The sequence below is a fragment of the Ctenopharyngodon idella genome, chromosome 3 (assembly GCF_019924925.1).
Source record: "Ctenopharyngodon idella isolate HZGC_01 chromosome 3, HZGC01, whole genome shotgun sequence".
NCBI lineage: Eukaryota > Metazoa > Chordata > Actinopteri > Cypriniformes > Xenocyprididae > Ctenopharyngodon > Ctenopharyngodon idella.
This window is the reverse complement of record NC_067222.1, coordinates 17,697,151-17,712,519: the sequence shown is the minus strand read 5'-3', so window position 1 is coordinate 17,712,519 and position 15,369 is coordinate 17,697,151. Positions and strand designations below refer to the sequence as shown.

Genomic DNA, 15,369 nt, shown 5'->3' with positions numbered 1-15,369 from the left:
TTCATCTTGGAGTATTAGTTCATCTCTGTATGAGGGCTGGCTCTTTGGAGAGGATGACCGCGATGCATTCTCTGGCATGGGCAGAGCTTCCTGCATTTCAGCTTCATTCAGACCAGCAGTTGGTAATACTCTCTTCACATAGCCTGAACCAGGAACTTGATAGTCTGCTAGATGTGCAGGTAGCCTTATTTGTCGTCTAGGTCGGACAACAGGAGGATCTGGCTCAGGGTGGGATGTCATCTCTCTGCTGTGATTCGCCGATCCGGCTCGAAGGACCACTTGAATTGGAGAGGTTTGAAGTTTGGCTAATTTAGATCTGTGCGAAACGCAGCAGGCAGTCGGTTAGAACTGTGTGAGTTGACTCTTAGTTGAAGAGACACATCAAGCAGGGTCTAAGTTCTAACTCTGTTTACTGAAGAGTTGTTTGAGTATACATGTGTGGTTGTGATATGTACGCACACAGCAACTCAATCCAGTCTTAAACTGAACAGCAATAAAGCATCGATGGATGAACTATAATGACGATGACAAACTTTAGACTCTAACATGCGCTGACTCTTCTCTCTCTATTTCCAATGCGGTTCCGCTTCAGCACACGTGACGCAATGGTAACATTGTGCGCTGTGATTGGTCAGGATTATATGGGATTATAAGCATCCAGGCCTTTTTCACAGTCATACAGCAGTCATTTGTTCAGCCCCACTTTTACTGGCTGTCTCCAGTCCCTCGTCTCCTCCTCTTTTGGTTCCACCCTTAAAGTTGGATTCGTTGCAGATCTTTCAGCCACCAGCTCTGACTTGAAGAGTGGATCTCCTGTCTTCACTCTAGGTTGCTGATCCCATATCTCCACTGTGGCCCATCAACCAGTCGGCTCCACTTTGGCTCCTCGGTTCCACCTTGGTCAGACATCACTCTATCTCAGGGGTGGGGAACGTTGATCCTGGAGGGCCACTGTCCTGCAGAGTTTAGTCTTCTAAACTCCTGCAGAGTTTAGTCTTCTACGATTGTTGCTTGTCAGATTGTACCAACATGATCCCCGCTGCAGGCCATGTCACACTGGGGGATCTCAGTTGTCATTAATGTCAGACTGTACGACATTAAATATCTCAAGATCTCAGTAGAGGAGGATTAAACAAACACAATAACCAGCTTCAAACCAGTTTGACTTTATTTCTGTCACATCTACAGAAGTTCTTATTGAGAATTAACAGAGGTTTAGACGTTGATTTATTAAAAAGTAATAGTTTAATTAGAAGTCACTATCAGTGTTTGCTTGAACATTATTTTTATGGCAGGAAAAACACAAGAAAATGTGATCAGCTGATGTTGGCTTCTTATTGATGAAAAAGATGTAATCATCATGTAGTTTTGATCTACTTGATCTTTCAGGATCTATTCACAGGCTGAGCAGCGCCCCCTGCTGGCATCACTAACACCCCTTTTCGAGCAGCAGCCTAGTCTTCCAGGAGTCTCCTATCCAATCCTGACCAGACTCAACCCTGCTGAGCTTCAGTCTTGGGCTACAGGGTCATACAGCTCCTGCTCCTTTGCAGTTGGTAAGGCTGTGGCTGAAAGTCAGTTATCTTCTCTTTTTCTGTCTAAATATGTTACTTCAGTTGATGGTCTTTGACCGTTATTTTCCTTTTCCTTTTTTTTTTTTTTTTTTTTTTTTTACACAGTGTAGTGTGTTACTGGGTAAGACCTTTCAGCTAACTTCAAGTTGTATTTAAGTGTTGATTAAACAGAGCTGCAGTAATCAGGACTGGCTGTGTTTAGTTCAACTGAGTTCAACAAGTTTCATGGTTTTGGGGAATTAGTAACTTTTTCACACATTAGGCACATAGCCTTGTCTTGGTCTAAGGATGCCTTACTATGATTAGGCCCAAACTCGAGACAAGACACATCCACTGAAAGAGCCTACAGATTGACAAGTCATTTGACCGATGCCAGAACCAGCAGAAGGGCAGTCTTTACAGAGAGAGGCCGAAGGTCAGCCATTGTAAGTGGCTCAAACTGAGTTCCTCTGAGTGCCTTCTGGACTGTAGACAGGTCCCCAGATGGAATCGTGTGGTTTCTCAGCCTCCTGAGACATTTGACAACCAAGACCTAGTCTGGCCAGCTATAGGGGCATGGTTTGTTGCAATAGCTGCCACGTACACCTTGACCGTAGACGGGGTGCATCCGTCAATAATCACTCAAATATACTGTGTTTCAGGTACCAGTGCAGTGACTAAGAAGGTGTTCTTCAGTTCTGGTGAAAATGTCCGTCTGTCCTGTAATAATGATCTTTCTAACTGCAAATCAACTACATGGATCTATAACAGATTCACACATTCAGGGACAGTTTCACTGATTGCCGATGGGAAAAAGAAGAAAGACACAGAGAGACATGAGAGACTGCGTCTGGGGTCTGACTGCTCTCTGAACATCAAGAACGTCACAGAAGAAGATTCTGGATTATACACCTGCAGACAATATGTGAATGACAAACAACAAGGAACTGATACACGTGTTTCTCTGCATGTTCTTCATGGTAAGTTTATGATTATGAGGTCAATTTAAAAAGAGCAGATTCTCCCTTTAAACTCTGATGATGATTGAAGAGTCTGTGATTTGTGTCTTGTGTTCAGTTTCAGTGTCTCCATCATCATCATCATCATCATCATCCTCACAGACTGAGATCAGTCCAGGTCGCTCTGTGACTCTCTCCTGTCAGTTGTATTCATATACTGGATTCTCCTGTTATTATCGGGTTCGTTATGAGGGACTTCAGCTGTTGTGGGTGAATCAGACTGGTGTTGATCTGAGGACAGACTCCAGATATCAGATATTATTCTCATCAGATCACTGTATCATCACTCTGACTACAACACTCCTGAATGAAGATGACAACAGAGAGTGGAGATGTCAGCTTACTCTCAGAAATCAACTCCAGACCTCAGTCAGATACACTGTCAAGTATTCAGGTGAGAAACAACTATTACTACTGTAAAAAATGATGTTAATAGGGTGACCATATATCCTTTTCCCGGACATGCCCGGACGAGAAGCGTTAACGCAGACGCCCCGTGTGAATGCAGCGTGACAGCGCGTGATCCCTTTAGTTCTCTTTAGTTCTCTTTCGCGGCTGCTTATTATAGCCTACTCAAACGGTTAAATACACACACAGACTGTTATGTCAAAATGTCTTTCCTGATAAGTATTCATGTAAACACAGTCAGTTATGTCTTAAATGAAACAGTTGGGAAATATATCGGATGCGTGTCAATAGAAATCCGTGAATAGGTCTTAAATGAAAGCAGCCTAATGAAGTACACCTGCTGCTGTCTGTCAAACAACAAAAGAAAAAGAGAAAATCACTCACTGCAATTGAATGAGTAACTTTTTGAATGAATAATCATATGAAAATATTAAATTTATGTGAAGACTATGCTGTTTTAATTTTACATTTGATTATGTAGTTTATTTATTTCTTACTTTAATGCGGTAACACTTTTCTATGAAGACCATATAATGATTAATAGGTCAATTTATACTTATTTATAAGTATTACTATTCTATAAATATATTTATAAAGACTCATTAAGACCTATACTGCATTATAAGAACAGTTATAGATACATTTATATTATTTTTATAATTACTTATAAGCGGGGCACCATGAAGAGTTTTAAGGGGGGTATGCAAGACATAATTCTGGGCCCCCTTCTTGCAGATGAATGTTTTGTTTTTTGTTTTTCTTTTGACGTTTTAATGAGAAATTGAAATAATTTATTAATTAACATTTATATTTTTTTCAAGCAACATCTTACTTTTATGTATTTCGGGGAAAATGGATGAATTTATGTGATCCTCTGAATTGCAGGGCAAACTCATGGCGTGTTATATCAACTAACATGATCATTAAAGGTGTATAAACGACACAACACATTCACTTCCACATATTTGACAATCAGAATATATCATATAATACATGAAAGCCTATAGTTAACAAGTGAATATTTTGAATAAAAAGGAAAAACGAAATAAACGCGATACATATCTGTCTGTGTGGCTGCATGATGTGTCACCAAAGAAATAATACGTTCTAAAATAATGTTCTAAATAAATAACGATCACTTCAAAAAACTAAATCTGGTGGTTAGAATATATAGAGCCGATTGAATATAGATAAGCTATATACCAAGCCAACACAAACAAATTCGGGAATAATGATTCAAGAATATTCTCTGAAGAATAAAGTTTTGCACCCACACAGAAGACCGCTTTCAATACAGACTTATTGAATTAGGTCTTTTGACACATCCGTGACCAACAATCTGACGATTTTTTTTTTCCTTGATTTTTTCATGTTTTTAATGGCTAAATGGTTATATTTTGTCAAACCGAACTGTGGGTGGAAACCCGAACGATTCGATTTTCTTACAGAGAACCATTACACCCCTAGTTACAGTCGTGAGTTGGGGCCCCTAGTATCCTGGGCCATATGCCTGGCATACTCTGCATCCCCGTAACGGTGCCCCTGTTTAAAAGTCATGCATTTGCTTTTTCAATGTGCATGTTTATAATCCATTATACACTGATTTATAAATGATCAAATATAAAATAGTTCCAGAGACACTTGTTTGCTGTACCAATTAGTTATTATGTCTTTAATGGCTATAGTTTGCATTAGAGGTCATGAAATTTAATTTTGATTTGTTAAAATCTGTATCTCCTCAGCCATATGGTATTGCTTATAGCAGTTTGGAATTGTACTTTAAAAATATTGTTGCAGTGTTTTGCTAGTATGTAACATTAAAAAAAGATACATTTTTTCCAACTGTTTGTATTAATGATTTCTGATTTGTTTTTTGATTACAGGAATTGTTTTTCATTAGTTAAATTAACAAGTAAACAACTTAAAATGTATAATGAGCACATCTTCATGATTTCTTAACTTTTGATTTAGGAAAATTGCATCCTATGTTTTCACTTTACTTAAAGCCATCAATGATGCATTTCTAGAGATCGGTAACTGTATTATCACTCACAATAAGTATTTATATGAACACAACACAGCTATTAACAATATATTCACTAATATTACAGAAATAAATCTGAATAAAAAGTCATTGTAACTATAATATAATATATATACTACTGACTAATTAATACTTATAAATGTATAATGAATTATGAGCATGAGCATTGAAAAGGAAAATGCATGACATAAAAAATAATATAAATGTAACTATAACTGTTCTTATAATGTGGTATAGGTCTTAATAAGTCTTTATAAATATGTTGTATAACTAATACTTGCTTATAAATAAGTATGAATGGAGCTATATGTCACGATCACTGTCTGTTCCTGTCAGTTCCTGGACTCCACTTCCCATAATCCTCCCTTCCAATCACATGCACCAATCACCAATTGCCACACACACCTGCAGATCATTACCTGGACTATTTAAGACACACACACACACACGCCCTTTGCGAAGTCTTGATTTGCCGAGGTGATCATTTCTGAGCGTTTTTCTGTGGACTGTTTATCTGTTACCGATTGGACTGTTTATTCCCTGCGACCCTTTGCTGCCTACCCTGATCTTTGCCTGTTTCCTGGACTGTGATTGTTTGCTGCCTGCCCTGATCCTTGCCTGTACCCTGACTCTGTTTGTCTGCCGCCTGCCTCGACCATTGCCTGTTACTGTTTATGCCTCTGCCTTTGCCCTGTCTACTCTGTAAGTACTTTTAATAAACTAGCTGCAAATGGATCCACATTCTGTCGACCCATCATTACACTATAATTCATTATAGGCATGATCTTCATGGAAAGTGTTACCGCAGGGGCTTCACTGTACACAAAACAACTTTACACACATCTTGCAAAGACTTTCATGTCTACTTGATTGGTAATCTAGGACTGTTATATAACTTTATGTATTAAAGTTCAATAATATAGTTGCATGATTGTGAACACAATGCACTTGTCAAGTGACCTCTTTTTTGAAATCTAAAATATGGTCACCCTAGATGTTAATGTCCTACAGGTGAAGCATCTGAACATTCATCTTCTGATTCAACAACACTGATTCCAGTCAGCAGCTCAAACTCTGAGAAGAAATCAAGCCAAACTACAGCAGCAGCTCCTACACAAGGTTCATGATCACATGATCACTGTCACACACCATCAGTCTCTCACTTCACTGGTTTACACTGGCTTTAATTAATCCATCCTTTCATTTGTACAGAGAATCAGAAGTCATTAAATACCCCAAACTCTGAGAGGACAGCAGCTGCACAAACACCTGGATTTACTGAACAACAAGATATTTATTCATGACTTTCTCATTTCAGTGGTTTACAGAGAAAGTGCTTGTTGAATTTTTTTCATTCACTTCCTCACACAAACAACAAGTCAGCTTAAATGCTAAAATACTACTAGAGTAAATAAACTCATTCATATATGATGATGATGATGATGATGATGATGATGATGTTTTTAAGTGTCATGATGTGTTGAAGTGAACTAACAGACGTGATCCACAGATCCAGCTGACACAGCATCAGAAACTGAAGTCAGTGTGACTGCTGGATCATTATTCAGAGGTACGACACGTTCATTTCTACTGACAGCTTTACACCATTAAACTATCAGTCAGTCTGTAAATGCTTCATCAATAACTGTTCATAGTTTAATCCCCTTGACTTCAGTCATGTCCAGTTTCTCTTCTTCTTCCACACATGTTTCCTGCAGTGATTGTGATTATTGTTGAGATGGCAGTGTTTGCTGCTCCTACTGTGATTCTTCTTCAGATCATCTGTGCAAGAAGAGCTGGTGAGTTTGAGCTTCACACAATCTGATGATTCACACTCATCTGATCTGGAACAATCTGCAATCATGGTAAAAACACATACGAGAGGTCAGTCCATGCTTTTATTTTGCAGGGAGGAAGGACTCGCAGCACCCAGAGGAAATAGAGATGCCTACAATATTACAATAAAATACTGCTGAGTTTGGAGACAATCTGAAACAAGATTTAAAACAGCAGAAACTCACAGAGGATTGTTCATCGTTTGATTTTCTTCTTCTCAGAAAACAGAGAAAAAACTCCCTGAAGAAATAGTGACGCCATCAAGTTTAGATTCAAATATCTTTTACGAATAAAAGGCCAGATTTATGTTCATTTATATGGTTTATGGATATTTTCCTACAGTGTTGAATGTCATTTTCTTGTGGTTCATATATAAACTGCTTTATAATATTAATACAGTAATGGACAGACTGTTTGTAAAATCCTCTCTCTGTTCTGTGTGATGAAGATGATTTGGTGATTCTCATATCTTGTCTTTTCATTCCTGTTTTTAGCATCTTTGTTCATTTTGAATGATTTCTACTAATTTTCTTAATTAAACCTCTGTAATTGTTTAATATGTCTCCTTTCCTGAGATGTTTGTCACAAATATGGTGATTCAGGAGCTTGTAATGTGAGGATGAACAGCAGCAAAGATAAACTAATAATGAAATGATTCATTCATGTTCATAATAATTCATATAACTTTATTCTGGTTAGTTCAGAAATCCACTTTGATAAACTAATGACTTTAACACACTTCACCTTCTCTCACAGCCGGTCACAAGAGCACAGTTATTGGTTTAGACTCATAAACTGAAAAGATAGAGTTGAATGTCATGCAGCACTTAAAGAAAGAAGAGGAAGTGACAACAGAATGATTGAGTGTAAACTGGTTCAGAGGTGATCACTGAAACTAACTGAGTTCAGAGTAACATGTTTCTAAAGCTCAACAGTGAGATCACAGCTCTGAAAACACTACAACTGATACAACTGCCATTTTGTTTGCGTTCTGTGTCGGTGACGTCAAATGGTTGCTCTCTGTGATCTACTGACACTGTCCTTTTGCTATTTTTAATGCAACGCAATTCTGAATATAATATACGATGCCACATTGTGCAGCTTTTGGTTGTAATTTTCAGTCGATGAGCCACAAGAGAAGCGATGTCAGTCTTCACTGCTTTACTAGCGATAAGAGGAGAAAAGAATGGGAAGTTGTGATGAATGTGGACGAATAAAACTTCCTAACTGTGTAGGGTTGGGTATCGAGAACCGGTTCCATTTTAGAACCGGTTCCAAATTTCAAAGAACCAGGGATTTGATACGATGCGCACATTTCGATTCTGTTTATCGATTCCTGACTTTTTTCAGTCATTCTCGCACAGTGAACGGCAGTGAGCATTTTACAGTTGTATCTATCTGCTAGGACCTGCGACAAGGACCTTACGATCGGCACTGACTTTTGCTTCAACACGGCATTAATCTGAAGGAATGCATCGTGTTTAAGGGACCGTTCACATGTCGCGTCTAAAAACACGTGGAAAGCGTGGCCGCGCCGCTTTCTCCTCCTTTACAAAGCGCTTTCAGTCCCGTGGCGTCTGTTGTTGCTATGCAACCATGAACTGCGCTCTGCACGATGACGAGGAAGTATCAGCAAAGGATTAATTGATTTATAGCCCTTGCATTAGCTTTACTACTAGATATATTTATGGAGATGAGAAATAAAACCCGGCTGAGCTTTTGATGTTGTTACGGAAAGGCCGAAGCTGATCGGTTGATTCTTGTCACATGACCTGCGGTGCGCTTCATTCTGAAAAGCATATAGGCGTGCCTGGAAACATTTGAAACAACAAACATTTGAAAAAACGCACCTACATTTGAAATAACTAACTTGCACGTGCAAAAGACGCGATATGTGAACGGCCCCTAACTCTCCCAGCCGCGAGTCCTGCTACAAAGCACCAGATGCAGCTAATATTAGCAATAGCAGCGTCACACACTCGAGTACAAAAACAGTTACAGCCTACTAGTTATAGCCTAAATGTGGCAAGAATAAGAGGTAAAAACATTATTCTTGAAGTATTTGCTCTTTTTTTTCTCTCCATAAAAAAATATTGGAATCGGAATCAAGAATCGATAAGAAGATTCGATAAGCAGAATCGGAAATCGCTAAAATTAAAATGATACCCAACCCTATAACTGCGTCTTTGTTCTATTAATTGATCAAGACTTTTCGTTCAAAGCCCCCTTGTTTCTCGTTACCACGCCCCCTGGTTTATTCCTTGTTAGTGTGATTGTGTCCACCTGATGTGCTGTTCCCTTTATATATTGCCTCTTTCCCTCATGTCATTGCTGGTTTGTTGTGTTCATTGTGGGGTTTTCATGTTACTGCTGTTTTCCTTACTCTAGTCTTAGTCTTGTTAGTGATCTTTATTTCAGTCATAGTTAAGTTACAGCCTTGGTGAATTCAAGTCTTGTTTTGTTTTGTTATTTTGAGTCTTGCGAACATCCTGGCCACATTTGCCCATTGGCCTCTGTCCATCATGGCCTCCAGCTGGTGTGTGGTGGGCGTTCTGGTGCAATATGGCTGCCGTCGCATCATCCAGGTGGATGCTGCACATTGGTGGTGGTTGAGGAGATTCCCCCTTCCATATGTAAAGCTCTTTGAGTACCCAGAAAAGCGCTATATAAATGTAAGGAATTATTATTATTATTATTATTATTATTAACAAAGAAGTCAAAGAAGTTTCAAGATAATGTCAGAGGTTTTGGCTGCCCAAAGAAAGGTACCACATCTGTGCTGCAGAGGATGGCTATTGAAGAATTTACAGGTGACACAGTTAATTCGGGTTTATTTTATGACCGTTTCATTTGTAGCAGTGTTGTTTATCATTCCTGTAATAACACAGCTCTTAAAAACAGAAATATCAATGCCAATTGTTGTTTTTCAGCTTTATTTCCCCTAAAATTAATAATGATATGTTACAATGTTTTGAACTCTGATTATTCTAATGTGTTAATGCAGTGTGAGTGAACTATGCAATATAGCCAGTGTTTACTTTGCTGTAGTGGTTAAACTGCCACTTGTGACATCACAATCCGGTTGCTGCCACTTCCTGTACGGTAGAACACATTTTCTTGTGTGCTGTTTGTGTAAAATTTGTCATGGATTTGTGTTTATTGTACATTGTACCTCTCTGTAACATTGTATAAACTTATTAAAATACTTAAATTACAGTTAAAAGAGTAGCCATTTGTGCACTGCATACACTTTATTTAAAAGTGTTTAATGGACTTTTAATGCATTTATCATTTGTTTTAATACTTTCTGAAATCAATGTATGTCCAAGTAGTGAAGTGAATTCCAAGCATGCAAGAAGTAAACTTAAAAATTACTCTAAAATTGAACTTAAAATATACTACAACTTCAGGATATTTAATAATGTATTTTGAAAGTATACTTTCAATGCATTGTTACAATGATCATTTTCAGCACACAGTTACAATATACCTAAAATATATATTTAAATAAAGTGCAAATAAATACACTTTTAAAAAATAAACAGAACTTTCACTTCAAGTATTTTTTTCTAAAATATATTTTTAGAAAATATACTAAAGTACAATTATTTTAAAGTGTGTTAAAAGTTGTATTGTGAAAATAGGTAAAAGCATGATTCTAATATACTTTTTATATATTTAAATATAGTACATTTTTGTTAGTATATTTGCAACGTACTATAGAAAAATGGAATATATTTCAAATACAATAAAGTATACTTTTTTTCCACTAGGGATGGTTTCTCCCAAGGTTTTCTTTTTTTTTTTTTTTTTTTTTTTTTGGAGTTTGGGTTCTTGCCGCTGTCACCTTTGGCTTGCTTAGTTGGGGACACTTGATATTCAACAGTGTTTTGATCTGCCTGCATTGACACCATTGTATGAGAACTGAACTGAGCTGGATGATGACATCACTGATGACATCAGAGCTGACGTATAGATAAATTAACTTAAATGAATAACTATTGATTCTTACAATGGAATGAATCAATACTGAATTTACTTAAGATGGACACCATTTTCTTCTGGAGCTGCTGTGCAGCCAAAATTATTCACCAGTTATCACTGTAAAGCTGCTTTGACACATTGTTAAAATAGCTATATAAATAAAAAAATGACTGGACTTGATAACTATAATGTAATGAGAGGGCGATGTAATAATTTTAGTGTTTTTTCAAAAAATATACATACTTTAAACAAATTCTATAATTGGAATAAGTCATTATGTCTGTAACATAGAGATTCTTAGAGGCGAGGGAAATTGGATCCAATCAGTTTATTAAACAAAAACAATTACACGTATAGCAAGGAACATGGACAATGTCAAGTAACAAACAAAACAGAAGCAAGGGCTCGATATCAATGTTAATTTCAGGGTTTGCTACATCATGCTACCATATATTACATATTAAGGCGCATCACCATGACTGATTGATCATTCAGTAATACTCAAAATGAATTCAGCTCGAATTAAACAACTTGTCTATTGTTAAAAAGACGGTACTTAACGCGGGTACATCGCTCCACTCAAAATATAGACTCTTTGTAGACCTACAGCATTCGAAGGGGTCGTCCTCTGGAATTGGCCAGTCGGGGTCCCATTCGTCGTCAGATTGAGACGAAAAGTCCATTTCGCAGTCCTCACGGGGTTTCATCAACTTAATGAGGTTTTGAACATGAAGTGACATGTTCCAACAGATTGATATAGTTATGTTATCACCGGGCTTTATCACCTTGTACCGCACGTTTGGGGTCACTCCATCCCACTTGTTCATGTAAAAGCTTTTACCAGCGATCCCATTCAGATCGGTCCAGATACGATTGTAGAAAAATGACCAGTCCTTGGCGGGCAAAAGCACACAAGGTGTCTGTGATGTAAATTCTTCTTCAAAAAATTCCATAGCGTAGAGTTTAACCGTACGTGATGCTTTGTTAAAAACAAAACCGCCCACATAAACATCGGCCATCAGAAATTCCTGTTTCACAAAATTTTTATCTTCATGAAGAAACTTGGTCAAACGAATCCTGTGTTTTTTCTGCCGTGCGTAAGGAATTTTTTCTTCTGTTTTAACATAACTTTCAACAGAAGTTTCAGGAGCTTGTGGAGTAGCCATTGTAGCTTTGCAGACCGTTTCCTACAGCTTATTCAGTAGATAGGGCCTGTAGGATTTAACTAGAGAGAATGTGAACACCCGCTGTGTAACCTCTAACCCCTGGAGGGTAAACGTCTATATAGCGTTTGAAGTCATTTTAAATGTTTTACAAGATAAAATATTTCAGAGTTCCTTGTGCTATATTCAATATCCACATACCACCCCAAAAATCTATTTCAGCGCTATTTAAAAACTAGGATTGTATAATAAAATAATGTAAAGATCTCAAGTGAAGATGATGATTTAAACCAATATTTTATTAAATCAAGCAAATGCTACGAATAAAGAGATGCCGAGAATACCTAAAGTTGACTAACATTACAGCATATTCAAGGATACAAAGTGTAAGGAAAGCACACACACACACACACACACACACACACAAATATTACAATCACACAGCAATACGTTGAAAATGTTGATATTAAAAATTGGTAAACAATTTAAAAAGCAGTGTGTTTCAGGAAAAGTGCAAACAAATCAAAGAAAACACAAATGTCTCCAAACTACATCCTAATATTTAGTCTAGCTTCAGAGTCAGATGACCACTGATAAAGACTTTGTGACTTGTGTGAAGTTTGATGAGCCCAAGAACCCTAGCACTGTTAAACATGCAGTACAATAACAATGTTCAATAGAAACTAGAATCCAACTGACTGAGACTGAGTTTGTTTCACATATAAAATGTAAATTATCTCCTTAATAACAGTTCACTTGCATTTGCTAGTTATAACTATTGACATTTACAATATGTTAAAACATTTTAGTATTCTGCTGATGAGGACAAAAAACTGTCTATCACACATTTTCATAAAAAGAATAACAAATCATTTCTGGATCAGTTCTAAAGGACAGACACCAAAAAACACTGGTGTCAAAGTATTGGTGTTGACAGAATAATAATAATAATAATAAAAAAGGCATGAATCATCCCACTTTTCAATTTAATTTTCAATTCATCTACTTAACTGTTGTTTAAAGACAAGCACAAAAGAACTGTGTGTCTATGACTGTGTCGTGAAATGCATAGCTCTAAGTGCAATAGTTATAAAAGTTTGAAGTGTAATAGCTGTAATGTAACAGAAAAACAGCAAGACTCACTTTTTACGTTGATGCATTATGTGTCTTGTGACCACTTCATAGACAGACCAGAAAGATGGCCTAAAAGAACATTACACTTTTAGTTTAAACACTCATGTAGTATAGGAGTATCATTTGTTTGTGTTTTCATTATGTCCTGCGAGTAGCTGCATGTTTGACCAAACTCAGAGTGCAGTCTTTATCTAAAACTGTACATATATACAAACTAATAAAAATTGTAAACAGTGTCATCTGCTAGTGGAAAAATGGCATTTACAAATTACAATCTTTTGCAATAGATCAGAAGAAAGGATTTCTGTATTATGTTTACATTATAGCTAAATATACCTTATATGTCGTACACACATAAATTTGATTGTTTGAATTTCTTCTTTACAAGGGTATGTAATGTTATAGTTCTCAAAATAAGCTTGCATTACAACAGCGTGGCATAGACTCTAACAAAACTGTATACTATAATACACATATTCTTTAACGTCATGCTGTGATGTTGAAAGAAATGATTCATTAAACAGAATTGGTTTTGTCAGAAGTTCAGTCATACATCTAAAAAGATACTTAAATGAATGGTCTGTGTTCATCACACATGTGTGATTTGCAAAAACCTACACTGAAAGCAACCAGAGAGGAGTATTCGGCTAAAAACATATACAGACCGACGAATAAAATGCTACCAGTGATCTTGATAGTCTTTATAATGTGACTAAGACTAATGAAGGGGGTAAAAACAATAATTTATCACAATAAATCAAGAGTGAACTTCTGTATATAACACTTTTCTTACCTGATGTCACTGCTTTCTTAGTTACTAGGCCTCTTGAATTTAGATGTGAGAATTTATTGTGCTCACATAATTTGTACAAAGATCATGTTTGAGATGTATCTATAGCTTTACTTCAGTGTGTAACTTTGATTACCCTCCTCGAACTGAATGAAATCATAGCTTTCGGCTTCTGATCTAAAGCTTTACTGAAACCTTTCAGATGGTGTTAATAATAACGTACAAATATCGTATAATACATGTTGAAAGTGTGTATAATACATGTTGACAAGTGAAAATGACCTATTCTTTTCTTTATTATGAAGCTTCAGCCAGATCCTTGTATCGCATGATTGTAGCATGTCTGAAACTTTGAAATAAGTCCCATTACAACACTACGGGAAAAAGATTTTTGTCTAATAGTCTGTCAAAAGAAAAAAATAAAGTGGTTTAGTCGTATTTAAAAAACAAACAAACAAACAAAAATTCTTAAAAACATTGTGTCAAAAGTATTTGGTAGCGTGATATTCTTTGTTTCATCATGTATTAACTTCATATTTATTAGACTGATAAAAGTAGTATGAACCCTTGTAGAAATAATAAAAGCACATTTTATAAAACAATGAATGGCAGTGTGTCAGAACAAACGGGTATGAATATATGTTTGCTTTTAACTTTTTATTCATACTTTAAAGTAAGATTATCTTTAAAAAAAATAAATAAAAAAATGTTGATTTTTGGTAAAACTATCTTACATATGTAGTGTTTTCACGCATTGTCATGAGCCTATCCTTAAAAGTTGCATTGTGTGAGGAACTGTGTAATATCTAATTGTTAAAAACTTTGCAGCAAAAAAAAAAAAAAAAAAAATCGACATCATTCTTTTGTTTTATATTTACTAGGAATTGAAACTATAGAAATAAGAAAAATAAAATCACATAGATCTATGAGACATGCGTCAACTAAAAAAAAAAAAAAAAAAAAAAAAAATGCTAGTTTAAATGTATGGTTTTTAAAACACAAAACAACATATTTAACAGATATACTAGGTTTTAACAGCAAGGACATTTTCTACCACAGAGTCTGATGTGGACATGCCTGGTAGGGATTTGGCTGAATCTTTGGTTTTTAAGGGAAATTAAACAATCTCAGGAGACCGACTGAACCCTGTGGAGTCGCATCTTCTGAAAGACCCTGGCATGTGTGGATTCACTCAGTTGAAAACATGTTGTTTGTAGGGTCACTTTAGATCACTGGGGGTCAAAGGGCATCCTTCCTGTTAGTGTCATCAGTGTGACACACAGATATTTTTAAAAATGTACACATATTTTTGAGTAGATAACCGGTATTATATATTTTTGTATATTTTCAGTGAAGGGTATGTTTCCACAGTGACAAATGCCAACTTATAAGTGCCAGTCTAGATCATAGATAGTACAGAATGTCAGATGCAGAGTTC

General features: G+C 36.4%; 2 protein-coding genes across 12 annotated transcripts in view; one reads left to right on the top strand and one right to left on the bottom strand.

The window, feature by feature from the left end:
- The window catches only part of LOC127508159 (uncharacterized), a 448,826-nt gene that overhangs the window by 140,794 nt on the left and 292,663 nt on the right, over nt 1–15,369 (bottom strand). The gene's annotated exons all lie outside the window — the stretch shown is intronic.
- The window catches only part of LOC127508119 (uncharacterized), a 310,593-nt gene that overhangs the window by 169,941 nt on the left and 125,283 nt on the right, over nt 1–15,369 (top strand). The window contains exon 3 of the mRNA XM_051885780.1: nt 2,631–2,966. Within this exon, the coding sequence (XP_051741740.1) occupies nt 2,631–2,966 (336 nt within the window). The remainder of the gene's footprint in view (nt 1–2,630; nt 2,967–15,369) is intronic.